Raw genomic sequence first — 27584 nt, forward strand, 5'->3', positions numbered from 1 at the left:
ATGAGCAGGCAGTGTTACTTTTGCTCCTCACGTAGCGCTTTGTATTTAGGCCCAACTTTAGTCTTATCTGACCAGAGCACCTTCTTCCACACAGTTGCTGTGTCCCCTTCATGTCTCCTGGCAAACTGCAAAAGGCACTTTTTATGTATTTCTGTCAACAATGGCTTTTTTCTTGTCGCTCTTCTTTATAGGCCAGATTTGTGGAGTACACGACTTACAGATTCTCCCCACATGAGTTGTGGATTTTTCCAGCTCCTCCAGAGTGACCGTGGGCCTCTTAGAAACTCCTCTGACCAGTGCTTTCCTTGCTCAACCTAACCCTACAACTTTTATCTACATCCATGTCTCCTTTTTGTACCACATAACAATTATGTGCTACTTTGTGTTGGTCAGTCACTGACAATCTCAATCGAAAACATTGAAGTTTGTGGCTGTAAGGTGACAAAATGTTTAAAAGTTGAAGGGGTATGAATTTTTTTCAATGCACTGTAAACAACCATAAAACATAAATATGTTATTGTATTAAAATTTTTAAAAACACTATTGATTTACTCACAATGAATCATAAAATAACCAGATAATCTAAGTCAGACAGTCTCCTAAAGCTGAACAGATTTTTTTTCCAGAGGGGGTTAATTTTCAATAAGTGACTGAAAATGTGTAACTATGGCAGAAATAATACATTTTAGGTCACATGTGTGTTACAACTACTTCATTGACTATATCAGAGGAAACATTTTCCAATGTACTTTAATCTTTTAGCAGATACACAACAAATAATCAATACAGGATACTTGATATATGTAAGAAAAAATACAATTTTGTCTCTGAGTGCTGGTCAATAGTAAAAATATACTTGATAAAAAAAAAGAAAGCAGAAAAAAAAGAAGAAATGTGTACATAATCCTTCGACATAAAGGGTAAATCAACAAAGTTTCACACTATATGATTGTCAAATTCAACAATGCATTTCTGAATTTTCTAAATAACTCTTAGTAACTTTTTTAGATTGACAAAATGCAACACATGAGCAGGTGGCTCATATCGAAGAAATAATGCACTTGTTTTATCTGCCTTGCTGTGTATCATTGTTTTTGTTGAGCCTCAGTGTTATTTTTAAGTTTTCAAATCCAAGTATTAGAGAAAACAGATAAAATGTAAAATATTGACTTTTTATATTGATGCAAACAAAAAGTATTTGACACTGTTAGTAAAATGTAAAAATAAAACTATCAATCTTTAATTTCTTTACTAGTTTATGTTTAAATCATAATTTGTTCTTTAGCTGTAAAATAAATGCAAGAATAATGCTAAAACAAACCATAAAAACAGTGAATCATCATCAATTTTCTCAGTAAAGGAATGAAAAATTAAAAAAAATAATACAAACATAGAAGAGTAAAACCTGTTGGTTTATAAAGACAAAAAATAAAAATGATAAACTCATCCAGTTTATCTCCTTACATACTTCATGTTTGATGAAGTTGCTTAACACACAAAAATAAAAAAAACAAAACAAAAAAACTTTCCGCCACAGATAAATAGAAATGATCTCATTACTGCAAATCAAATGTTTTGTTTAAATGAACGTATTCAAGTCACTTTTATGCAAATGAACATTTATAATTTTTTAACATGTAAGAAAAAATGGAAAATGTGCAGTTTTCGTACTAGTTTATCAATCTATCCTGTTGTTACTTCACCCTAAAAGATTTCACCTTAAAACAAAAACATAATCATGTAAAAATGATATATAAAATATATCAAAGCAGTCATACTGTATATACTCTCACAGTGAATACATGAGCAGCTCACTGAGGATGTGCTTGAGTTTATTCTGCTTTGCTGTTTCATTGTATTCACAGAGGTTAAAGGTAATTTCTAATCTTTATTATAAACGAATCAAGACAAACATCAACAAGACCATAAACAAATAAAAGAGTTCAAAAAAGTAGTATGACTTAAAGTTAAATGATAAACTAAGATCTCTGGTTCAATTCAATTCGATTTAATTCAATTTTATTTATATAGCGCCAAATCACAACAAAAGTCGCCTCGAGGTGGTTCAACACACGTCATAGAAATCTGATAACTCAAGCTATTAAATGAAAAAAAAAAAACATAAAAAATTAGCAAATCTCAACTTTTACACAAATGCAAATAAAAACTTAGAGAATTAAAAAATATAAGAAAAATTTTATATGAATGAAAAAGTAGAAAATGCTCAGTATACCATTCCCTTGCATATTTATGAACGAACCACGCACATTTACATTGGATTACACGATTTTGCTTTTTTCTATGCGTATCAATCACCTATTGCTTTAATTTCTTATTAAATGGAGAAATATTATTCACTCCTTGCAGCATGATAATATTACTCTTCTTTTTAAAATTCAAACCATTCGCAAGAGAAGTAAAATAAAATGAAAAATAAAATATTAAAATGTAAATATAGTTTTTGGTTGTTGAATTGAATTTGTAAAATAATTCCAAAAACAAATTAACAGCACAACACGTCCTATGATTATTACATCAATAAATGCAGAAAAAATACCTTTGTTTACTTCTTTAGATAACTAATATCTCTCTATGCACTCATTCAGTTGATCACTCATTCATCAACTCCTGTTTGGCTGTGATGGTGTATTTCCAGGTCTCAATTATCTGAGACAGCTTCACCTTTTCAGAGAGGTTTTCCTTCACGTAAGTAGGGACTTCTACTTCTTTACGATCCATGTAGGCACTGACCGCCTCCTTCAGACTGTCAAAAGAAAGAATATATTCATTTAATAGATAACTTTACATTGGAGCAAATAATTTTTTACTTAGCAGGAAAACTAAAAACATATTATAATAAAGACACACTTTTGGTATAGACAAGGCCAAACGATGGGGCACTATAGTGATGTGGAATAAAATATGCATAAAAACTCAAAAGTAATTGGACAAAGACCTTTTTAAGATAGCTTTGCCTCTGTACGCCATTGCAGTTGATTTTAAATGGAAAATTTAAGACTTGATGGAAGTGCAGATTTTTTTTTAACTGTTTAGGAATTACAGTCATTTTTATACACAGTCACACATTTTCAGAGACTTAATTGAAAATTAATTAGACAAACTAACACAGTTTTAAATATAAATAATTTTAAGTTTTTAATACTTAGATGAAAATCTTTTGTTTCATTCTGACTAATCTATAACTTTATGCATATCTTTGCATCTCTGAGATCACTCTTATATATCCATATTTTGGCTACACAGGATCATCTGCAGTGACTGTGAGGCTTAGGATGCAAATCGTTCTTCACACCTGCTAAATCAGGGCCAAAAACAACCCTGGCATTACCAAACAAAAATTTGGTACTATACAACAGGTTTACCTCCATGATGGATTGTAGTCCTCAGTTGCTCGTAGGCGGCCCAGGCGCAACAAGAGGAACTCATGCATCTCAAGCAGCCACTGGTCCATGTTTCCTCTGGACATGAATCCTTTCAGCTCAGTCTTGTTTTCCTCAGTCAGTGGCACCTGGTACTCGGCTGGATACCCCGAAAAGGGCTCCTTTTTAACAAGACATGCAAGCATGCATTTTGTATGTATACAGTAGATGGACTGACATATCTGGTCATAATGACCAAAGTGCTAACACAGGAGCTTAGGATCAAAACTTACAATTTATGTATCCTCAGTGAAAAACCACATGTGGTGTATGAACTTGAAATTTTATTTGTATCTGAAAACAAAACATACTGCAAAACTTACCCTTTTCAGTTGCAGCATTTTTTCAGATCTGAGAGAGGACAGGACTTGCCACAGACAAACACAGTGTCTGAGGTGACATTTGCCAAAAGCCTGCAAAAAAGTGATCAACTTAAAGATCAACTTATAGATAGTTTGTTCTCTCTGGTCTTTGCTTTGTCATTACTACTGATTTTTGATATGGGAGGGTCAGAGTGAGAGAGTGTACATGTAATGACCTTCAGTATGTGCTGATTAATGTTTTGGTCCATCTTTAGTATTTCCTGAAGGTAAGTGACCAGTTTCATTTTGGGATCACCACCAGTCATTGAGAGATAACCCAGAAGCAGCTCCACAATCTTCAGTGCTTCACACACCTCGCTGTAAGAGTCCAGCTGTCTCGACACAGAGTTCCAGATCAAACGGGACAGAGCCGTCTGATAGAGAAACAAAGCAGTGAAGTCATAAAGCACTGAAAAGTAAATCATCCCAATATAACTGTGTAATGTGTGAGTAGATCTTTTATAGATGAATGTTAGGACAATTTTTCTTATTTGCTGTGACTATTCGGCCCGAAATATTTATGAGATTTGGTGATAAACAAAACATCAATCTGCTATACCTGTAATAACCATTTACAGATTAGACATAGTAAGTCCATTTATCAAGAATATCTCCCAAACAAATATTAGCACTTTTACTGTAAACTCAGTATGGGTCATATTACTTTACCTGTGGCACTTTTCCATGAACAGTTTTGAAAATGGTCTCATAGTCTCTCTCTTGCATATTGACCAGCGTGGGAATTCCCTTAATAAAACACAGGGGTTAAGTGAAGCAGGGAAATATGTAAATATGATTTTAAACTAAGTAAGATCACATAGAACAGATACAAGACTTGAGTCAAATGATGAAAATTTCCCACTGTAGTTAACCAACACAATAAAAACAAACTCCATAGTGCAGTGGTTTACAACTTTGCCTAACAAAAGATTCCTGGCTTTATTCTGGAAAAAGAATCCCTTGGAGGTTTTGTCAGGGAGGACTTAAGATGTAAAACCCACATGTTGTAGTGTGCTGTCATAAATATGTGGAACAAACAGTAATAGCTTAGCCCTATTTGTGTTTGTACTGTATTTGCTTCTTGAGCCCTCCTGCTGTCTATTACAATAGAACTTCAACAGAAAATGAATTTCTTTGCAGTGGAGAGAAATCAAGAGTTTAAAACAACTGGAACTCTTAACTTCAGCCAAAGTTTGTGTAATTGTAGACGTGGAACACATGTTTTAACTGGCTGTGTGGACTCACTGCGCGGGTAATGAGAGGTTTTCCCTGCAGAAAGCGGGTGAGGATCTGCTGTTGGATCCTGGGCAGGTCATACTCAGATATTGTCTCGTGGCCACGTTCCAAGCTGTACTGGCAGTTGGACAAAACCAGAGGAAGCAGATCCTTCTCCACATCATAGCTGATCACATGCTGCTCCATTAGCTCCATCAGACTCACTGTGTAGTCACTGCAGACATCACAATGTAGATATAAACTTAAATCTCCCCACATGTCTTTGCTCATGTTGGTCTAGAATGCAAGAAACTATTTTGATGAAGAAAATTTTTGTTGAGAACAAAACTGAACTGTATTATATTTACAATATATAATGTATCAATAGCATCGTTATGTCGCTCTGGGTATCTATGTCAAGCTCCCAGGTGAAAGAAAGGATTTTTAATACTAACACCCCTGAATGATGCTCATTTGACTCATCTGTCCCTTTGTTTGAAGTTCAGGTAGGAGGATACCTGATACAGCTCGATTAAAAAAGCTACATAACCTGCTTTAAAAAAGTACCTGCTGTCCTCTCGTGTGTGACGGTCCACTGCATTCACCAACTCATTGTGGAGAGTCACCAGATAGCTGACCAGCCCTGTGGCACACAGGCCTGGACCCTGCCGACGGGGCAGGAGGTACCTGAGGTCACTGTCCAGGTCCAAATCCCTGCTGCAAAATTCTTCTGGAATTTTTATTTCATCTATAGTTTTGAAAGGACAGATAAATAATTCCTTATTTCAAATATAACAAAAATCTACATATGTGTTTATTAACTGTTCCATTTAATCACAAGAACAAATAATAATATGTTTTCAGTAATTGGTCAGTGGTAGATCTTTTTCTATTATTTTGACCTTTATTGTTTACAGAGTCATTTAGAATTAGAATTATGTTTGCTCTCGAAGGCAACTAAAATCAATCAAGAATTCCACTGTTCCCATTTTAAACCCAGTAAGGCAAAGTCAAATCAAGCTATTTTTTTTGTATAGTTGATAAAAATGTCCTGAAAAAAAAATACAAAATAAAAGGAACAATAAAAGATTTAACTGCACCAACAAATTATCTTGTTGTTCAGACAAAGGGTAGAAGTGTTTACTTACTGCTGGTGACAGAAACTCTTAGCTGATTCCATGTTTTCAAGAAGGTCTCAATGTGTTTTTGATACTGCTGCCCCATTTCTGAAACAACAAATTTAAAAACATTTGCATGACAAACAGAATAAAAATATTTCAGTTGCTTTGTCTGTGTAGCAAAAGCCAACTTTAAAGGATTTTGACTGTGATTTTCACATTTATTCAGAAATAGTACTGTAGATTAATCACGTCATTGTTCACATTTGGAGAGAGTTTAGGTCCATATAATCTGCACCTGTTTGCTGATCAATGAATTCTCTGATGGAGCCCACAATATCTTCAGTTGCATTTTGGTACTTTCTCACCAAACGTTTCTGCAGGTTTAGGATTTCTGGGAGGAATTTGATAAGCCGAAATTCTCTCTCCTGAAAAAACAAAACAAAACAACAATCGGCTGATAACAATGCTTCAACAGCACAGGCTGTGTATCTTTGGTTATTTTCAATTCTACCAGTGAGAATAATAACAAGCTTACTGAAACTTTTTAAAATTGCTTTTACATTTAAAATATATAAAGATAATTAGTTATAGCATTGTGGTGCACTGATATAATTGAAGGTTGTGGGAAAAGATGGACTATTCAATTCTATTCAATTTCTATTCTAGAAATGTGTGACAAAGAACATTGTACTCATCCATCTCATAATATATGAGGGCAAATTTGACATTTGGTCTAAAGGTTTTAAAAAAAGAAAACTTTGCAATTATCCATAGTGCACAGTGTTACCTCAAAGACAAAAAACAAAACAAACAAATAAAAAAAACCTCAGTCTGGTCAGTAATTCACGCATGCAATCGAGTAAATTTTTGACTGGATGGGTGAATTCTGATCAATCAAAGCTTTACATCTGTGAGACACACACCTTCTGCAGGAACCTCCAGAGCAGGGGGAGCTCCTCCTTTTGATTATTCGTCTCCATAATGTGTGTGAGGCTGAGCAGCGACAGCCTCTCCCTGCAGCTCCACACTGCTGAGCTGTCGACCTCAGAGCCCTGTTGCAGTGAGGTGAGGAAGTTAAAGTCCTCACCGTGGATCGTCCTTATGATGAAGTTGGAAGATACACGGGAGTCATTTCTGATGGTTCCCTTTGCCTCTTGTAGGAGTTGGTCAAGATCCTGGACACAAAATATTGGTAAAGGGTATATAAGAGGGTTTATATAGATAAGAGTGAAAAGGGGTTCATGACAAAAAGGGTAAAAACTGAGCTAACAAATTACCATCAGCTTTGGTGTCATAATATCTGTCGCCACAGTAGTCTCCCAGGTGTTTCTGGATTCTTTGGTTGTAAGGTAAGGGTCGATAGTAGCTAGAAGAAAAGTCAAAAATGAATGGCAGACTCTTTCTAAGCTTAAATGGAATCACAATTTTAATCAAGTTCTTATGAAGTACTGACTTCCATTATTTCTTCCTGTCATTCTAGATGTGACCATATTCGACACATGTTCATGTGACTAAAGATTGGATACTTACTGGAACTGGCCCGTGGTAGCTCCTGCAGTGATTTGAGCACCAAGTGAACAGATGTTACGTTGTCGTCAGCTCCTTTTCCCAGTGCCTGGGACAGATGCTCAAGATCCTTTGTTATGTGCAACCTGAGAAACAAACTGACATCCTCCACAGGTGGCTGGATTATCTGTTGGACAACCTGAACAAAGAGTGAGTGACAGCATCATTGTTAGATGTAATAAAACAAACAACATCATTCATTGAGTTTTGTGGATTATTCATGAACAGCTTATGACTTAAGCTGCTTAGATATTGCCACTACTGTACAAAGTAACTCTCACTTCAGATACTTCATTTAAAAATGATTAGGATCCACAAAGATAGAGTAATTATAATCTGCTCACCTCAGGTTTCTCTGAGGCTCCCAGCATCATGGCCAAATGTGTAACCAACCTGACCAGAGTAAAGGGAGTCAGAGACATGTGTTTGGTGTCTAAAGCATCTGGGTTGTTTCTCCGTTCAGGGTCTCCCAGAATGTGACCGGGACGTGTTTGATCCCTAAAACAACAGATTTGTATCAGTAAGAAGAAGAGCTGGTATACTCCCAGTGCCACAGCTTTAATGGTAGAAAACACATTCACACATGCACATTTTTCTTTCTCTAAGTCCTTTCCAAGTCTAAGTCCAAATATCTGTTACTTTTCCAAGTGGAAGGTTTGACATCACTGGATAAATATACTGAAAATTTCTGCAGTAGATTTTTTTTATATAAATCAGCTGAAGCTACTTTACGGAGCAATTCAATTATATCAAAGTCTTTGTTATCATCTAAAGACAAATGAGCAGTGCCTGAATTATCTTGTGCTTCCAATTTCTTCTTCTGATCATTTTCTTTGAGGATTTAATGAAGAGGCACAGTGTCAGTCTGTGCCTAAAAGTTGTGAACAGGAGTGTTCTTGTGGCTGGTCTCATGTATTTGTGTATTTGGAGTTTCATGGTGTTTAAATAAGTCATGCAAATGTGAATTACAGTCTGTGACACACAATTTACTGCTAGCTAGCTAGCTAGCTAGATATCTATCTATCTACAGTGGGGCAAAAAAGTATTTAGTCAGCCACCGATTGTGCAAGTTCCCCCACCTAAAATGATGACAGAGGTCAGTAATTTGCACCAGAGGTACACTTCAACTGTGAGAGACAGAATGTGAAAAAAAAATAATCCATGAATCCACATGGTAGGATTTGTAAAGAATTTATTCGTAAATCAGGGTGGAAAATAAGTATTTGGTCAATAACAAAAATACAACTCAATACTTTGTAACATAACCTTTGTTGGCAATAACAGAGGTCAAACATTTACTATAGGTCTTTACCAGGTTTGCACACACAGTAGCTGGTATTTTGGCCCATTCCTCCATGCAGATCTTCTCGAGAGCAGTGATGTTTTGGGGCTGTCGCCGAGCAACACGGACTCTCAACTCCCGCCACAGATTTTCTATGGGGTTGAGGTCTGGAGACTGGCTAGGCCACTCCAGGACTTTCAAATGCTTCTTACGGAGCCACTCCTTTGTTGCCCGGGCGGTGTGTTTTGGATCATTGTCATGTTGGAAGACCCAGCCTCGTTTCATCTTCAAAGTTCTCACTGATGGAAGGAGGTTTTGGCTCAAAATCTCACGATACATGGCCCCATTCATTCTGTCCTTAACACGGATCAGTCGTCCTGTCCCCTTGGCAGAAAAACAGCCCCATAGCATGATGTTTCCACCCCCATGCTTCACAGTAGGTATGGTGTTCTTGGGATGCAACTCAGTATTCTTCTTCCTCCAAACACGACGAGTTGAGTTTATACCAAAAAGTTCTACTTTGGTTTCATCTGACCACATGACATTCTCCCAATCCTCTGCTGTATCATCCATGTGCTCTCTGGCAAACTTCAGACGGGCCTGGACATGCACTGGCTTCAGCAGCGGAACACGTCTGGCACTGCGGGATTTGATTCCCTGCCGTTGTAGTGTGTTACTGATGGTGACCTTTGTTACTTTGGTCCCAGCTCTCTGCAGGTCATTCACCAGGTCCCCCCGTGTGGTTCTGGGATCTTTGCTCACCGTTCTCATGATCATTTTGACCCCACGGGATGAGATCTTGCGTGGAGCCCCAGATCGAGGGAGATTATCAGTGGTCTTGTATGTCTTCCATTTTCTGATGATTGCTCCCACAGTTGATTTTTTTCACACCAAGCTGCTTGCCTATTGTAGATTCACTCTTCCCAGTCTGGTGCAGGTCTACAATACTTTTCCTGGTGTCCTTCGAAAGCTCTTTGGTCTTGGCCATGGCGGAGTTTGGAGTCTGACTGTTTGAGGCTGTGGACAGGTGTCTTTTATACAGATGATGAGTTCAAACAGGTGCCAATCATACAGGTAACGAGTGGGGGACAGAAAAGCTTCTTACAGAAGACGTTACAGGTCTGTGAGAGCCAGAGATTTTCCTTGTTTGAGGTGACCAAATACTTATTTTCCACCCTGATTTACGAATAAATTCTTTACAAATCCTACCATGTGAATTCATGGATTTTTTTTTTCACATTCTGTCTCTCACAGTTGAAGTGTACCTCTGGTGCAAATTACTGACCTCTGTCATCATTTTAAGTGGGGGAACTTGCACAATCGGTGGCTGACTAAATACTTTTTTGCCCCACTGTATGAATATAAATTAACTAGGAACCAAGCTTTTAAGACCTGAGTTTCACTGTAACATTAAAGAAAGGTCTCCAAAAGTTGATTCTGTTCATCTGGACGCAGCGTCCGGATGAACAGAATCAACTTTAGGAGATTTATTTTCCTGGATGATTGAGAATGCATCAAGACATTAAAGAAAGGTGTTTAGTACATTAAATTTCTTGGAATTTAATGACACTCACTCATGCAACTGAACTTTTGTGAATCCAGGCACGACTGCGTAATGTTCTCCTCCAACTTCTTCACCACACTCCAGACATCGGCCTCTCTCTATGGGCATGCCGCACTACAGCGAAAGATGGCATAAATATTACAATTATTAACAACATTATATTTGTAATCACTGTCATTAATATATTAACTGGAACGGAATAAAAATAGCTTACCATATCAACGCAGCATGGATGATTATTTGGACAGACTATGGGAAAAAAAATCACTTGAGTTATTAAAACATAATATGCAGGCAAGTTTATGCAAAGTGCTCCTAGAACCAAGTCTTGCCACATCCTTCTTGCCATCTTGGTAACACATCTGTACACTCTTATTTTGAACCATTACCATTATTAACATAAGTTAATGGTCACATGGACATAAAATCTGCATGCATAAAATCATGAGCTAAATCCAATAAATAAGTCTGGTGACTTTGCCCCACAATAAAATTTAAAAAGCTTTACATCCCCTATAAATGTCTTTATATTTGCTGTTGCAGAATTCTTCAAAGGATTTCAATTTAGGGCTGTTTGTGTGAAAACCTAAATTACTACAAAGGATCATTTATAATGTTTTAGTTGCATATATAAAAGGAGTAATACTTACCATACCAAGTGAGCTGGCCCTCATAATTCATGGCTGCCTGGGCAACAGCTAAAATGTCATCAGGCATTGTGGGTATAAAAGCCCTCTGTAGGTTAAATGAAATGACAATCTAAGAAACTGCACAAAGGTAACATAAATGTAATGTTGTTAAGTTAACAAGTCCACTGAGCAGTGGGTGACATCTTTATGACTACATCCACTTTTTACATATGATGTCCTGATGTTTACCTGCATATTTTCAGGAGACAGACCAAGATGCTTGAGTGGCATCAGCAGGTGATGATTCCCAGTGAGCAGCACAGCTGCCAGATGAATGATCAGCTCAGTGATGGTGTTCTCCATGATAGCACTACCAGGCTGAACAGTGAGTGCTCCCAACCTGTTGTAAACCAAGGCTGAGGCAAATCGTCTTACTTCTGCTTGATGCAGATACGTTGAGCCCTCGATGAGGTCATCAAATTCAAGACATTGCTTTAGGGAATATAGAAGACATGTAAGAAAAGCAATACAATTTCACCCTCAAAAACAGGAAGAATAACTGACGGAATAATTGCACTAATTTGTTAAACAGAGTGTCATATTTGATTTTATATTAGCAGATATACTAGAAAGTAGAAATGAGTGTCTGGTCATCTGATGTGATGAACGTGAATTTTCAATTTTTGGTTTATGTACAGGGAGGTCAGGAGGAGGCTCTGCTACAGTTTAGGTTGGCATTTCGGCCAGTGCTATTGTTCTCGTCAACTTTTAGATCCTTCATGCAATACCATCTGACAATAACTTCAACTTTCAGTATGGCAGTGATCTCAAACACACTGGAATACACTGGAAAGACAAACAAACAATGGAAGTTTGGACTGGTCTCCTGGAAGCCCGGACCACAAGATTATTGTAGCAGCGTGGGATCATCATGGCACAACAAAAGGCAGCCAACATCCAAAGAACAGCTTTGAATACCTTTCAAGAAACCTGGAGAACTATTCCTTGAGACTAATTAAAGACAATAGAAGAAAGCTTGCTTAAGAGAGTTCCCGTGTATCTTCCAACTTCATCATAAGGACAATCCACGGTGATGACTTTAGCTTCCACGCCCCACTGCAACATTGCTCTGAGGTCGACAGCTCAGCAGTGTGGAGCTGCAGGGAGAGGCTGTCGTTGCTCAGCCTCACACACATTATGGAGACTAATGAAAAAACAAAACTAATGTGGTGCTACTACAAGATATTTTCCTATGAACTACTGGATTTATTTATTACTAATAATAGTATTAGTGCTGCTGGTAGCAGCGGTAAATAAATCCAGCAGTTAATAAAAACACATTCTGCATTGATGATACTCTTTTTCTGCTTTCTTGAGGATCATCTTCTTCAGTGTGTCATCCTCTTTTATCCTATCTGTCAATCTCCAGACAGCGAAGGAAGTGATCCTACTACATTTATTGAGATAAGCGACTAACATTTGGAGTTTGAGAGTCAATAAATGACTCAGTTTGTAACATGTTCTACAACATTTTGGACCCCAGGTTGAAATATGTGAATGACAGTCAGGTTAGGGTTGTTCTTTTTACTCATGAGTGTGGCTTCTCCCGTCTATCTGCACATCACAGCAGCTGCACCATAACAGGCAAAGCCCAAAAAAAACTCCCACTTTTTTCAGAGACAGACTTCATAAGAAGAATGTCTCCAGGATGCTGCAAACAAGGTAAAAGAAGAAGAAGCTACACAACTCACAATTTTCAGAATTGTGATATAGATGATAAGTTGTGGTTTATACTCAGTAGAAATATTCTGAGGATTATGTGTGAGTCTTCTGATGTTCTGATTTTTATATAGCTAATTGTAGTTTTCACTCAGAAACAGCAGTGCTTGGTGGCTTTATGAAAAGCTGGAACAAAAGAGGATCCTGTTCATACTGTCACATTTTCACTATAGACTGTTTCAAGATGCAGTACTAAAAATCAGATGGGGTGATGATTCCCCACTGGGAATAAAAAATAATTTAGCAGAGACAGAGTAGAGTAGAAGGGGGGTGAAGTTCCCCCCTCCACTGGCAAACTCTCCCTGGTTTAACCCATATCAACATTATTGCTAGAGCAGCACATACCGTTTTAGAAAATATGGAAATGATTGTTTTTGTCCCTGAGTTTGTAAATCATCATCCTTCATTTATATTTCTAAAACTTTGAGACTCAGCGTCACACTTACAGCTGAGAATAAAATCCCCAAATCCATGTTTTCCTGAATAAAATCCAATAATTCTTCTAGAGTCTCGATGCTTTATCCATTTACTACAGATGGTAATTTTCTCATTATTCATACCTCAGGAGTAGGATGAAGACCCCTGTTTCCAGATCTGTACAGAGTTGTAACCTCTCGGAAAAGAGCCAGCAGGAGAAACACTGTCCGATTCTTTGGTGATGCCGTGCATCTCTAATGTATAAAAAATAATAATAATGAAAAGTATAAGTGTAAAATAAAAATAAAAATAAAAATGAGCATATAGAGTAAAGTACTAGTACTATTGTGAGTACAACAAAAGTACTACAAAGTATCTCAGGTCTTATAATGTAACTAGCAGTGCTGTACAAGTAATGAGAAATGTTTAAATTATTATTATTATTATTATTATTATTATTATTAAATGAACTTAGCACACAGATTGTGGTTTCATCAAAACAATATAATAGTAACAGGTAAGTGAAACACATGAAAGAGAATGTTTGGCGCATATTTATACCTCACAGGCGTCTTCTATCTGCTCGACATCACCGTCCACTACTGCCTTGGCAACTGCTTCTCGCACGGACTTGTACTCCTCTCCATACACAAGATACTGGTCCATCAGGCCTCCATCTTCATTCTTTTGACACCAAAATTGCAACCAGAAAAGGAAGCATGTTTAAGTACATATATTACACCCGAGATGTTCTTGTATGATGGGCCTTTCGGGACATTATTACTGAAAGCCTCTTACACACACATTACTGAAACTTTATCTTTGACACACACGATTGCAAAGCCACACCACTGACACCCTCACGCACTGCACTAAAATGCTTGCTCACACTTCTTAAAACCAAAGAGATTTCAGTTGAACAGGAAGCCTTCATGTTGTGGTCTGGCCACCTCTAGACAGACCATAACACAGTAAAATCTGACTTTATAAGCTACGATTTTGCAGCCATCACTCTTTGTCTTCACTCCCCAGGAGGCTGTGATCTTCCCTGTTTATCTTAGTTCGTTATATCTCAGGCTCTTCTTTTTTGTCTTCTTTTCCCTCAGCCCAACTTCTTCCAATGAAATGGCTGGCCTGAGTGGACGGGGGCTTTTTTTCTATTAAAAGGGTGTCATTCCTCCCTACTTGTTCTTGTTCATCAACAAGTTTGGGCTTCTGTCATTGTAGAGTTACATTGTAGAGTCTCCTTACCCAATACAGTGCCTAACTATTGATACGATCTCACACGTTATAGATAAAACTGTCTGAATTAATTCAACTATACTCTAGTTTTTGGCAGTAGCTTTACCTGCTGATGTATCTCTTCAGGGAAAATCCAGAAGAACTCAGGTTTTTTCATCATTGTCTGGACGTACTCCACACCCTGTGATTCGCTGAGCTTGCGGATGAGGTAAACACGATACCAGTCATTTCCACTGTCCTCACAGAGCTTTTTCACCATGTTTAGAAAATCTTCTGCTCCGTCTGGAACAATGACAAACATTGTTTTAGCTGCAAACCACTGCAAACTGTAGTAGTGCAATACAATAGTAAACGTATAGCTTACCAGGCAGTCTGTCACTGATGAGCTGTGCAGCCATGGTGAGCGTCACACGCAATCGGGCAATATGTTGCAGGTGTTGAATACAGACTGTTGCTGCAGCAGAAGTGTCTTCTTCCAAAAACAAGCGCAGGAACTGTGTTTCATTATCAAACCATTGTAACTCTGCAGCTTTGTTGCCCTCCTGAGGCATTTTCTCCCAGATGGAGTCCTGCAAATAGCACCAGTTAATTGTCACTTCATCTGACCTCTATCAATTTGAGGTATAGCTGTCATTTAGACCATACCCCATTCAGAAGTTGTCTATTTGACAAATATCAATCAATCAATCAATCAATCAATCAATCAATCAATCAATCAATCAATCAAACAAACAAACAAACAAACAAACAAACAAACAAACAAACAAACAAACAAACAAACAGAACAACAAACAGATGTGTTAATGCTTGTAGGTCTTGGACCCAATGTTTTTGAGTTTATGAACTTTGAATTTTTGTTTATTTAGACAAAGGTTTTGTTTTCTGTTTGACTTTTACTTTGCTTAGTGTTTATATTTGCTTTTTCGTGTAATTCCTTGGCATTCCTTAGAGATCGTAGTTTCCTGTTTGGCTTAGACTTTAGTTTCATCCTAAATATTTCTTATATTACCCTCCTGTATCAGTTTCCCTGCATTAAGTTCATTTATGTGTCTCTGTTTACCCATTTAGTTATCACTCCTAACTTACTGTTTTGTTTTGGTAGTTATTTGTCTCTACTGTCTTGCATTTATTTTGACCTTCCCTCCTTTCTCGTTGTCTTTGTGTGTTGTTAGCTGTGTTCATTCCTCCCAGTTGCCCTCTTGTGTATAAATACAAATAAATAGTGTGTAATTCTTATCCTATCTCACGTTCTTCCACCCACTTGTGTTGTATGTTAGATTCTGTTTGTCTTGCTCTGGTTGTAAATGACAAATTCTTATATAGTCCTTTTCTACTCTCCCAGAGGACTCAAAGCGCTTTATACAGTGGCTTGCAAAAGTATTCGGCCCCCTTGAACTTTTCCACATTTTGTCACATTACAGCCACAAACATGAATCAATTTTATTGATTCATGTTCTCACGTGTACACCACTTTGTATTGGTCTTTCACGTGGAATTCCAATAAAGTTGATTCATGTTTGTGGCTGTAATGTGACAAAATGTGGGAAAGTTCAAGGGGGCCGAATAGTTTTGCAAGCCACTGTACATCATCCCTCTTTTACCCATTCACATCCATTTTCTTTTATGCTTAGGTCTTTTCAATCTACCAATCACACGCATTCATACTCTGGTGGATGTATCGGCGAGCAACTTGGGGTCAGTATCTTGCCCAAGGATATTTGGCATGCAGACTGGAGCAGCCAGGGATTGAACCACCAACCTTCTGTTCAGTAGATCACATTAGATTTTGTTATTTACATTGTACAGCATGGCTGGGCAGAACGTTTGGGGAATGGTTAGCACTGCTGCTTCAGAGCAAGAAGATCCTGAGTTTAAATCCACCATGTGTCTGTGTGGGCTCTCTATGGGTACTCTGGCTTCTTCCCACAGTCCAAAGGCATGCAGTTATTGGGGTTAAGTTCATTGGTTATTGCCCCTATATATGAATGATTGTCTGTCTCTATCTGTTAGCCCAGTGATAGGCTGGTGACCTGTCCGAGCCTTCCCTTAACCTATGGTAGCTGGGATAGGCGCCAGCTCCCCTCCAGACACTGAATGGGAAAGAATGACTGGATGGACACTGTGGACTTTAATCTTTCCTTTTGCTGAAATAAAGGTTAGGTTTCTGTTTTCTGAGAGGCATCTCTGTACTTCACAATTCATCATAGCATGTCCTTCTAGAGAAATACTTTTTGTTTGTGGAGTACTGTATGCTGTCAAAGTAAGTAATTTCAGTGTTCAGTGTTCACCTTTTTAAAGTACATTTTAACACAGTTAAATACAATTAAGACAGCATTTTTCTAGTTTTACCTCCAAGCAGTTGATGTATAAAGCATAGAGCTCTGCTCTGTCCCCATCATCCACAAATCTGCTTTCTTCAACAGATGAAAAATGTTGCTGCAAATATTTCTGAACCTCATCAAAGCTGAAACAGAGTTAGGTCAATCATATAGTGTAAGGTAAAGAAATTTAAATCTATTTACAGATTTTATCACAAGTTTTATTAAAGTAGCAATGCTCGTCAACTGATATAAAAGATACACTTTAAATCAGTGAGATACCTGTCTTGTTAGTCTCAATCATCTTTGATGATTGACATATTTATAGTAGGTTACCTACCTGAACTTCAGTAGCAGTTTGAGGATTACTGATCGCACAACTGGGTTTTTATCTGGGGACTCTTCAAATGGTGATAAAACTTTGGTGTGAATCTGTTTATGTTCTGTTTGGAAAAAATAATTTAAAGTAAACATGTAAAACAATAATAATAATTTATTCCAACACATTACATTTTTGTTTTTGTGTTGAAACTGTAGGTCAAGACTTCAGCTTCTTTAGAAAAGAAGGTGAAACAGAATCTTCTTAATAGTGTAGGCTACAGTAAGCAGTACCTGTCTCAATCATTAGATAGGACAACAGGTGGGTGATGACACCTTCGGCTGGAGGTGTATTATCCTTGAAGCACACAGCAGAGAGCAGATCAACAAAGAAACTATTGCAGCATTGCCTGAATTCTGCATTTTTCTTCACAGATGCGCTGCAGGGATACAAAAAGTAAGGCAATGTAAATACGTTTAAAAGCGGCGTTAATTTGTTCTTATTAGATGATTCCCAAATGTTAAACTTTGCAAACCGATTCTCCAAAAATGATCAATGGTCAATATGCCATGACATTTTTCTAATACTGTCTTTTATAGTAGTAGTAATAATAATAATAATAATAATGGATTGCATTTATATAGCGCTTTTCGGGTCCCTCAAAGCGCTGTACAATTCCACTATTCATTCACTCTCACATTCACACACACACACTGGTGGAGGCAAGCTACAGTTGTAGCCACAGCTGCCCTGGGGCAGGCTGACAGAGGCGAGGCTGCCATATTGCGCCATCGGCCCCTGTGGCCATCACCAGTAGGCGGTAGGTGAAGTGTCTTGCCCAAAGACACAACGACCGAGACTGTAGTATAATTTCCTAGCATGTGTTCATGCTCATGCACACACACACATAGTCTTTCATATCTTAGTGAGGACATTGAACTGGCATAATGCTTTCACAATGCTAGCCCATTACTCCAACCCTAACCGTCAGAAATGAAGGCCTAACCCCAACCCTAGAGTTGAGGGATTCATCAGAGGTGGGAATGCTAAAACAATAGTTGTTTGCTGGACAAACATCTGGAGAACTGGCTTATGCTGGAAGGAAGCTCTAAAAATATGGTCTGCAGCTTCAAGAAAGTATAGGAAAGGGTATAGTGTCTCTGAGTTAGTCAAAATGGAGGCTTTATAGGGTGAAAGCCAAATCTTAGAATGAGTCTTGACAAGGTGGAAGGGACTGAATGCCATTCTAAACTGTTCTTTGATTAAACCAACATTGCAACACCCTGCCCAGTCCCACTATTCATTGATACAGCATGTCTCTGCAGTTTTCCAAGCCCTAACCTTGAGCATATTTTGACCACTTGCAGCAGCAAGTTCCGCCTAGCTGTGTAACGTGTGTAACATGTGTAACGTGTGTAATCTATAACAGTAGTTTTCTGTTAAGGTTAAGATGTTGGTTGTCCCCCTCTCCCCCCAAAAAGCAAATCAACATTCAAACCAGGGGGCAATGGGAAAAATGAGCCAATCTTGTTGCACTGACACATGTACACAGAAGTAGGTTCCACATGTGTGGTGGTATGCATTGTAGTAAACATCTATGTAATTAAGTTGTTTTTTGTTTTGCAAATTAGCATGCAATTTCCACATTATCACTAATGAGATAAACCTAGAGTTGATCATTGCAGGTTTGATCACTGATCAAATGGCACTCAGTCATTACTAAAGCCATAAGGTTGTGTTACTTTTCAGACTTAACTACAGGAAAGTTGTAATAAATACTGATAATATGAAGCTTACACTTTTGAATGGGAACAGCTGAATCCCACAAGCCACACTACTCTATTCTGAGATCATGAGAAGAGCATGTTTTCCATGTAAATGTTTACAGTTGCACTGTTAAATACTTTATCAGCTAAACGGTTAAACAAATCTCACCTTATGTCTTCAGAAACATGTGGTTGGAAATCATCTGGTAATTGTTGGCGGCACTTTGGACAGGATGTCCGTCCTGCATCAAGGCTGTTCTTAATACATGTTAAGCAATAGATGTGATTGCATGGCAGTCCCACTGTTTCCTGAGGCTCTCTCATGCACACCCCACACTCAAGGCCAAACCTTCAGGAAGATGCAACCAACAATCAAATTAGCTTAAGTGCAAATAAAGAAAAAGGCTGCGGGAAGTGGAGGTTCTGGGGGTACTGCAGCACCCTTGTTGTAAAGTTTAGTACACCCAACTTTAAGGTCTTTCCAATGGCTTTGCTAAAGAACATCCTTCAATATTTCATATAATATCATAATAAACTCTGCTAATAGTCAGACAGCCTTACCTGAAAAGCTGATTAGTTGCCTCCTGTTTGCAGGACTTCAGGACTTTAACTACAGCTTCAAAACCTTTTGTAGATTTTACATCCGAGTTTTCCTGCAGAACCTTAGAAGGACAAAATGATACACAATACTATAATGATGAACATTATGTTGTTACAAATTTTTTTGTTAGCAGAACATCATTTAAAACAAGATACAGTGGGATGCAAAAGTTTGGGCAACCTTGTTAATAGTCATTATTTTCCTCTATAAATCGTTGGTTGTTACAATAAAATGTCAGTTAAATATATCATATAGGAGACACACACAGTGATATTTGAGAAGTGAAATGAAGTTTATTGGATTTACAGAAAATGTGAAATAATTGTTTAAACAAAATCAGGCAGGTGCATAAATTTGGGCACTGTTGTCATTTTATTGATTCCAAAAGCTTTAGAACTAATTATTGGAACTCAAATTGGAACCTACATACACAGGTGAATCCAATAATGAGAAAGAGTATTTAAGGGGGTCAATTGTAAGTTTCCCTCCTCTTTTAATTTTCTCTGAAGAGAAACAGAAGCGACAAATGGTGAGAACGGTCAGAGTCAACCCACAGACCAGCACCAAAGACCTACAAAATCATCTTGCAGCAGATGGAGCCACTGTGCATCGTTCAACCATTCGGCGCACTTTACACAAGGAGATGCTGTATGCGAGAGTGATGCAGAGGAAGCCTTTTCTCCGCCCACAGCACAAACAGAGCCGCTTGAGGTTTGCTAAAGCACATTTGGACAAGCCAGCTTCATTCTGGAATAAGGCGCTGTGGACTGATGAAACTAAAATCATGTTATTTGGGCATAACAAGGGGCGTTATGCATGGAGGAAAAAGAACACAGCATTCCAAGAAAAACACTGGCTACCTACAGTAAAATATGGTGGTGGTTCCATCATGCTGTGGGGCTGTGTGGCCAGTGCAGGGACTGGGAATCTTGTCAAAGTTGAGGGACACATGGATTCCACTCAGTATCAGCAGATTCTGGAGACCAATGTCCAGGAATCAGTGACAAAGCTGAAGCTGCGCCGGGGCTGGATCTTTCAGCAAGACAACGACCCGAAACTCTGCTCAAAACCCACTAAGGCATTCATGCAGAGGAACAAGTACAACGTTCTGAAACGGCCATTTCAGTCCCCAGACCTGAATATTATTGAAAATCTGTGGTGTGAGTTAAAAAGAGCTGTCCATGCTCGGAAGCCATCAAACCTGAATGAACTAGAGATGTTTTGTAAAGAGGAATGGTCCAAAATACCTTCAACCACAATCCAGACTCTCATTGGAACCTACAGGAAGCGTTTAGAGGCTGTAATTTCTGCAAAAGGTGGATCTACTAAATATTGATTTAATTTTTTTTTTTTTGTGGTGCCCAAATTTATACACCTGCCTGATTTTGTTTAAACAATTATTGCACACTTTCCGTAAATCCAATAAACTTCATTTCACTTCACAAATATCACTGTGTGTGTCTCCTATATGATGTATTTAACTGACATTTTTTATTGTAACAACCAACGATTTATACAGGAAAATAAACGTTTGCATCCCACTGTAATTTTGACAGATTTTGTCAGAACAAAATTCTGCGCAGCATGGACAGGTTACAGAAAAAATATGGCCTCCATCTTTGTAGACCACATTGATTATGTTGAGCTTGGTCAGCTTTAATTTTTAAATTAAACCTAAAGCAAACCAGATTTGACCTGAATAAACTCACCAGCCACTTTATTGGATACAACAGTTTAACTGCTTGTTTTAAAGCAAAGCAAAACAACATACAATAAAACAAAAAACCCACTTACATTGCTAAGAGTTTTAATGGTGTTTAGGACATGTGTCCTGAGCTGACGGTCTTCATTTTGGAAACCCAGTAGCATGTGTTCAACAAAAAAAGAAAGGATGTGGATGCGCTTCCAGCCATTGCTGCAAAAATATTACACACACAATCACAGTTAGTAACAATAATAAAAAATACATAAAATTACTTCAATATCCTTGTTAAAGCAACACTATATCCTCAGTCTAGTCTGTGCAATGACAAGACAAGCCCAAGGAATGACACAGATGCATGTCAGCCTCCATTGCAAATTTTGTAAAATAAAATTAGCTTTAACAACCACCAGAAAAACACAAAAAACTTAAAAAACTTTGTGATAGCAGATAGCAGTAGCTGGTGATGTGCAACCCAAATGTAAACAAATGACTCAACCAAACACTGATAGTGTCATGGTCCTGGGCCATGTTGGCCCAGTGTTCTTGGTTTTCTTGTATGTTTGTATTTTATTCCTTATTTAGGCCATGTTTTCTGAGTTGCCCTGTTGTGTTGTTCCCTAAGTGTTTTCCCTTCATGGCTTTTACCCCCTGTGTGCCCTCTGTGTATTTATGAGCCCTCGTCTCCCTTTGTGGTTGTTTCATGTTTCCCCAGCCCGTTATGTCTGTGTTTTCCCCGTGCTCTCTCTCCTCCTGTCTGAACCTCTGTGCACTTCCTGTTTACTTTGTGACTCTCACGCCTGTACATGTCATGTTCAGTTCACCCCGCCCTGTCTCGTTATGATTATCAGTGTCACCTGTGTTCCCCTCTGTGTCTCTCGGTTCTTAGAGTCCTCTGCCTTATAGGTTATGTCTCTGTGTTTCTTAGTTGCCGTCTCCACTGTCAAGTTCGCGTCTCTGTGTGATCCTTCCTGTTTTACTTTGAAGGTCCGTTTCTTATGTGAATGTGTCCTGCTTTGCTTGTCTCGTCAGTCCTGATTTCTCCCAGCTGTGCCCTCCTTCTGTGTCTCATTCCCCTCGTTACTCCCCAGTGTATTTAAACCCTGTGTTTCTCTGAGTCAGTGTGACGTCGTCCCTCATGCTGTGTGGAGCTCCCTGTGTGTGTCTCTCTGTGAGTTTTCCAAGTTCCCAGTTTAGATTAGTTTGTATGTTTTTTCCCTGCCAGCAAATAAAGCTGAGTTTTGAGTTCACCTCCCTGAGTCTGAGTCCTGCACTTTGGGTCCAACTCCTGCCTGCCGCACAGCGATTCATGACAGATAGCTACACTTGCTACTTCCATTCTATAGGACAGGAAGAGCAAACATTGGAGGGAAATTACTAATGCAGTGACACAGTGGAAAAGCAGGATTTTGTGCATCTGGTTAAAAAGCTTAATGCAAGAGACATCCATTGATATGTGACAGTACAGTGGAGCTCAGAGTTACACGATTAACTCTCAGTTAATTTGTTGTTATTCCTTAACTTAAAAGGAAAATCACTACCTACGTTACTTATGTGCTTACATGTGACCTTCGCTGTGTTATTGTATATACTGTGTCACTACTATTATACTATAATGCTGCTGCGGGCACCCTGTAGCAATAAATTCCCATTTCAAATTACAGTTAGGTCCATGTATATTTGGACACTGACACAAGTTTTGTTCTTTAACTGTTTTATTAAAATATGTTCCAATTATAGTGAAATAATGGACACCTGTTGGTGCTACCTTCAGTCATTGTGCAAATGTACTGTTTATAAGGTTGGAGAAATCCAACCAGTCAGCTGAGACTGAAGAAGTCACTTGGATGAGTGACGAAACGTTTCTCACACTGAAAACATTACATCCAGATGAACAGAATCAACTTTTTGGGAGCTGTAGATAATGTTACATAAGATGATTATTAAGTAATTTTTTTCCAATGGTTAAAATTTGATTTTGTGAAGAAATTCATGGAATGGTTGGCTCAACACAGCTTGGGCTGTACAGTTAGCCTGGCTACAGTGCTGAAGAGAAACCAAGGGTTGTTATTTTCTTTAATCAGTGATGAAGCTTTACGGAGGAATTTTTTTTTTTTTATAAAGCAGCAAACTATTTCCCCAGGCTAAATGATGATCTTCTAAATTTGTGATATGCTGGTTCTTCTCCAGCTTACGAGTTATCTGCTTTAAGCTACTTGTTTGAGAATTAAACCAGGGATTCAAATACTTCTGATTTGGGGCTCTATTTTTCACAGGAGCTACAGTATCCAGAGTCATATGTAGTGAGGAGGCGAAATTAACAAGATAGTCATCCTCTGTTAGAGTAGTGTTCAGTGTTTCTCTTCAGCAGACAGGTGGTTCATATCTGGGGATTTGGAGTCTGTTGATGACTTTTAGAATAATCTTTCATGACTGGATGATTAAAGCATTTACCTGTCTGTAATGGATTCTCCCACATTTCAGTGATTTTGTGATTAAAAGAATATAAACTTTTAAAATTCATTCAGATGTTTTGTGATTCTAAATTTTTGTCATTACTCAGCTTTTGTATTCTCAAATAAAGCAGTTATAAAAGGTGGTAAACCGGATCATTACATGAAGGAAACGTTTAAATGCAAGCGCGCTCATGCTCACAGGTGTACACACGGGCGCTCACAGACACAAACTACACCCTTTTTGGCTCCTACCTCAAAGCACACTGTGCGCTGTCGATCCTACGTGCTGCACAATAATATTCAATATTTTGTATGTATTTTGTTTTCTCTTTTTTCTTTCTCAACAGGTGATCCAGGTGATTGATATATGTATTTTTTGTCTGTTTGTTTCGTTGGTTTTTGTTTTTTGCCCTTTATCCCCGTTCCTCTTCCCTGCTGTTTTTCTTTCCCTCTTTCTTTCTCCCTTTTCTTTTCCCCAGTCAAGTCTGTCCCGTGTTTAGCAAGTGAAAATAAAATAAAATAAACAATAAAAGCAAAGGTGAATCAAATAGACCAACACTGCAAGGTCCATTTGGTAAAGTAAATCCGTTGGGCATCTTTCTTTGCCTTTAGACAATAATTCTGATGGCAAAAGAACCAAACGGGACAGGCAAAAAAAAAAGAAGAAAAAAAAGGTGGAAAACCTAAGTTGACAGTTTAATGTCATACACCTGATTTTGAAATAAGTGAGCTACGATGTATTTGAATAAACAAGAATATTCTGCATTACAGCAATCACCACAATATGAGTCACAAGAATGGGCGACTACAATGAGAGGTTCTTTCAGTAAAGCGCTATACAAATACAGGCCATTTTAACACTAGAGAGAACTGGGCTTCAGAATTTCAATTCACTGCATCAGTATCTTACCTGAAATCATGGAGTACTTTCCGGCAGTGCTCACCATATTTTTTGCTACTGCTTTGGGAGCAAATCAACTCCAAAGAAGCCTGCACCTTCTTCACCTTCCTCAGCCAGTGCTGGCAGACAGTATCATTCTCTAAGTTAGAAGGTTCCAGGCTTTCAACACATGCCTTGGCTGCATAGACATCCAAAACCTACAGGAAAGTAAAGTAGTCTGTAAGTGATAGTTTTGCAATATTTGTAACATGCTGTGTCATTCTTGTCACAAGAATGTGAACACCAGGAATTAAGAAACGTGCTCACCATTGCCGGATAACCGCTAATCACCGGATTTTTTTGCAAAGGGGAAATAACTTCAGGATGAAGAGAAATCATCCGTGAGAGGTTCTGAAGACGGTTTTGGTACAAATGATATGCAACGTGGATGAGTGGAAGAGAAAGCTTATCATCTTGTTTTCGTTTTCGTACTTCATCAGCACAGCTGGTCATTGCCTGATAGAGGAGCTGAGGAGTAAAGGACCAAATAGATTAATAACATATTGATCTATTTGTTACAATAATATATAAGTAACGGAATACATGTAACGGTGTTACGTATTTAAAATACAAAATATGAGTAACTGTATTCCGTTGCAGTTACCATTTAAAAAGGTGGTATTCAGAATACAGTTACTTTGTTGAAATAAATGGATTACACAGCGGCCGTTTCTTGTTTCATATGTTAGGCTGTCCCCTCACTGGTTTTGGTAATTCCATGCCGGTGGAAACCCAAAAAAAACCACGCATCAAGAGGCTCTAATTCCTGGGTCTCAATCTTATGACCCATGTCACCTTGTGGCCCGCATAATGACGTGACGAAATATTTTTAAAAATTATTGTTCAAAAAATTATTTAATATGAAGGCAATAGGCAGAGTGCTACAGGCATAGCCCTAAAGAATGTAGCCTCATGGGCAGTGTAGCCCAGTTGTAAGTAAGCTATTAAAAATCGAGTTGGTATTGGTATGGCGACTATCCTTCAGTAATAGTAATAAGTTGTAATAAGCTTGATAATATATTAAGTAACGTTACAAAATACATTTTGGGGCATGTATTCTGTAATCTGTAGTGGAATACATTTTAATAGTAACCTTCCCAACACTGTAACTTAAATTAGCATTACATGTAATATAATAGTAAAAATTGAAATTGAATTGAAATTAACACAACTTTTCAGTAAAGTTTATAGAGTTCCAGATGAGTAGCTACTACCGCTAGCTGTGTATAGTGTCAAAATAAAAATATAATTAATGGAGTAATACTTTAATCTCTATAACACTGAGTTATTGATTTTTCACTCCAGTTTGTTGACATGAATTATAATATTTCCACAATCAGTCCAACTTACTTACTGTATAGTGTATGGTGATTCGTTTTTAATAAAATTTTATTTTTTAAGTATAAAAATGGGTTTAGCTGATCTACATGGACATGTTGTTTGATTGTAGTGAACTTGACTGTTGGGACAGTAGAGAAAACTGTGTACGGTTACATGTTTTTGTTTTGCTGGAGTTCAAGTTCAGTGACAGTAGTGGGATTTACAGCAGACTGAACGTAACATTAATCAAACACAGATAAACAAGCATTTTCCAGCCACGGTGCAACATATCTACACTTAAGAAAATAAACTGTCATTTTGCACTAATGGAGATCATTATTATTCACAATCCTTCGCATCACTCTCACCTTTAACTCTTCATCTGATGCCACTTTCATGGTCATGGAAACAAAATCTTGCAGATACCTTTTGCAAAATTCTCTCTTCATTTTTTCATTAGCTTTTTCTGAGATGTAAGTGCCAAGTGGAGTTTCCAAGAACAAATCATAGAAATGACGAACTGAATGAGCTGAAAAAACACAAAGTTGGGAGAGTCAGTTTTTTTTTAGATTTTAATCTAAAACTTTTTTTTAATTAAAATTAAAGTGCAACTCTTAGAAAGGGAATATCTACATATGTTACTTGTAAAACATATATTTACTTTGATGTCTGGATGTTTGCATCATGAGCCCATCTAGGAACTCTTTGATCCACCAACTGAAGGGCAGGCGGCAGAACATGGTATGGCCACCTGTGACATGGCTTTGTACCATTAATACTCTGGAGAAGTGAGAGAGTCAGAAAAACAAGCAAATGAAAACCATTAGGGGTGTTTTTTGAAACAGCTACTGTGATTTACTTTAGTGTACATACAATTTTCTTGTGCCAGATCATTAAAAAAATAAGAGTGTCTTGTCTTTCAACGATACAAATTAGACGTAAGTAAAACATTATGCACTGAATACATCGGCCACTTCTTTGGCTCTTCAACTGCTCATTAACTAAAATTTCTAATCAGCCAACGACAGCAACTCAGTAGACGACCACATGTATTAGGTGGTACTTGATTGTAATGGAAAACCAGCCGATCTGAGTGGAATCGTGGTGAGTTGATCCAAGTAGGTACTAATGGAAAATAGGATAAATAGAAGTAACTGCGTGATTATTATGCTGCACCACGCAAAGCGACCTATGTGGAAAGCATACTGGCACCCTAATTCAGAAACTGCTGATCTGAGATTATTCCACAGAACCATCTCTATTGTTGCACCTCTAAAGCCACAACACATCAAACCCTGAAGTATATTGAAAAACTGGAAAAATAAAAAAACTGGAAAAACCGTGCCTGGTCTAATGGTTCTTGATTTCTGCTGCTTTCAGATGGTAGCTCACAATTTGGCATAATCAAAATGAAAGTATGGAGCCATCTTGCCTTGTGTTAATTGTTCCAGCTGCTGGTGGCAGTGTGAGGAGTACATAATATTATAAATATATAAATAAAAAATATTATATTTTTGGTATAATTTGGGCCCCTTCGCATAAATT

At 37.9% G+C, this 27584-nt stretch overlaps 1 protein-coding gene across 1 annotated transcript in view; it reads right to left on the reverse strand.

Moving 5' to 3' along the window:
- Positions 1-751: 751 nt before the first annotated feature.
- Positions 752-27584, reverse strand: part of LOC147313514 (E3 ubiquitin-protein ligase rnf213-alpha-like) — a 75945-nt gene continuing 49112 nt past the window's right edge. Inside the window, exons 36-66 of the mRNA XM_086262945.1 lie at positions 26701-26819; positions 26408-26568; positions 24987-25187; positions 24690-24877; positions 21416-21536; positions 19582-19682; positions 19190-19369; positions 17548-17693; positions 17276-17378; positions 16967-17081; positions 14978-15186; positions 14725-14910; positions 13937-14069; positions 13519-13629; positions 11429-11671; positions 11201-11285; positions 10765-10799; positions 10561-10664; positions 8049-8202; positions 7669-7843; positions 7416-7504; positions 7062-7313; positions 6434-6563; positions 6166-6243; positions 5585-5765; positions 5048-5252; positions 4472-4549; positions 3979-4176; positions 3764-3853; positions 3384-3562; positions 752-2764 (exon numbers count right to left, since the gene is read on the reverse strand). Of these exons, the coding sequence (XP_086119071.1) occupies positions 2611-2764; positions 3384-3562; positions 3764-3853; positions 3979-4176; positions 4472-4549; positions 5048-5252; positions 5585-5765; positions 6166-6243; positions 6434-6563; positions 7062-7313; positions 7416-7504; positions 7669-7843; positions 8049-8202; positions 10561-10664; positions 10765-10799; positions 11201-11285; positions 11429-11671; positions 13519-13629; positions 13937-14069; positions 14725-14910; positions 14978-15186; positions 16967-17081; positions 17276-17378; positions 17548-17693; positions 19190-19369; positions 19582-19682; positions 21416-21536; positions 24690-24877; positions 24987-25187; positions 26408-26568; positions 26701-26819 (4504 nt within the window). The 3' untranslated portion in view covers positions 752-2610. The remainder of the gene's footprint in view (positions 2765-3383; positions 3563-3763; positions 3854-3978; positions 4177-4471; positions 4550-5047; positions 5253-5584; positions 5766-6165; positions 6244-6433; positions 6564-7061; positions 7314-7415; positions 7505-7668; positions 7844-8048; positions 8203-10560; positions 10665-10764; positions 10800-11200; positions 11286-11428; positions 11672-13518; positions 13630-13936; positions 14070-14724; positions 14911-14977; positions 15187-16966; positions 17082-17275; positions 17379-17547; positions 17694-19189; positions 19370-19581; positions 19683-21415; positions 21537-24689; positions 24878-24986; positions 25188-26407; positions 26569-26700; positions 26820-27584) is intronic.

Source organism: Aulonocara sp. 'chitande type north' Nkhata Bay, linkage group LG15 (genome assembly GCF_057382095.1).
Source record: "Aulonocara sp. 'chitande type north' Nkhata Bay isolate Kocher_YH1m ecotype deep benthic linkage group LG15, A_spYH_male_GT1.1, whole genome shotgun sequence".
NCBI lineage: Eukaryota > Metazoa > Chordata > Actinopteri > Cichliformes > Cichlidae > Aulonocara > Aulonocara sp. 'chitande type north' Nkhata Bay.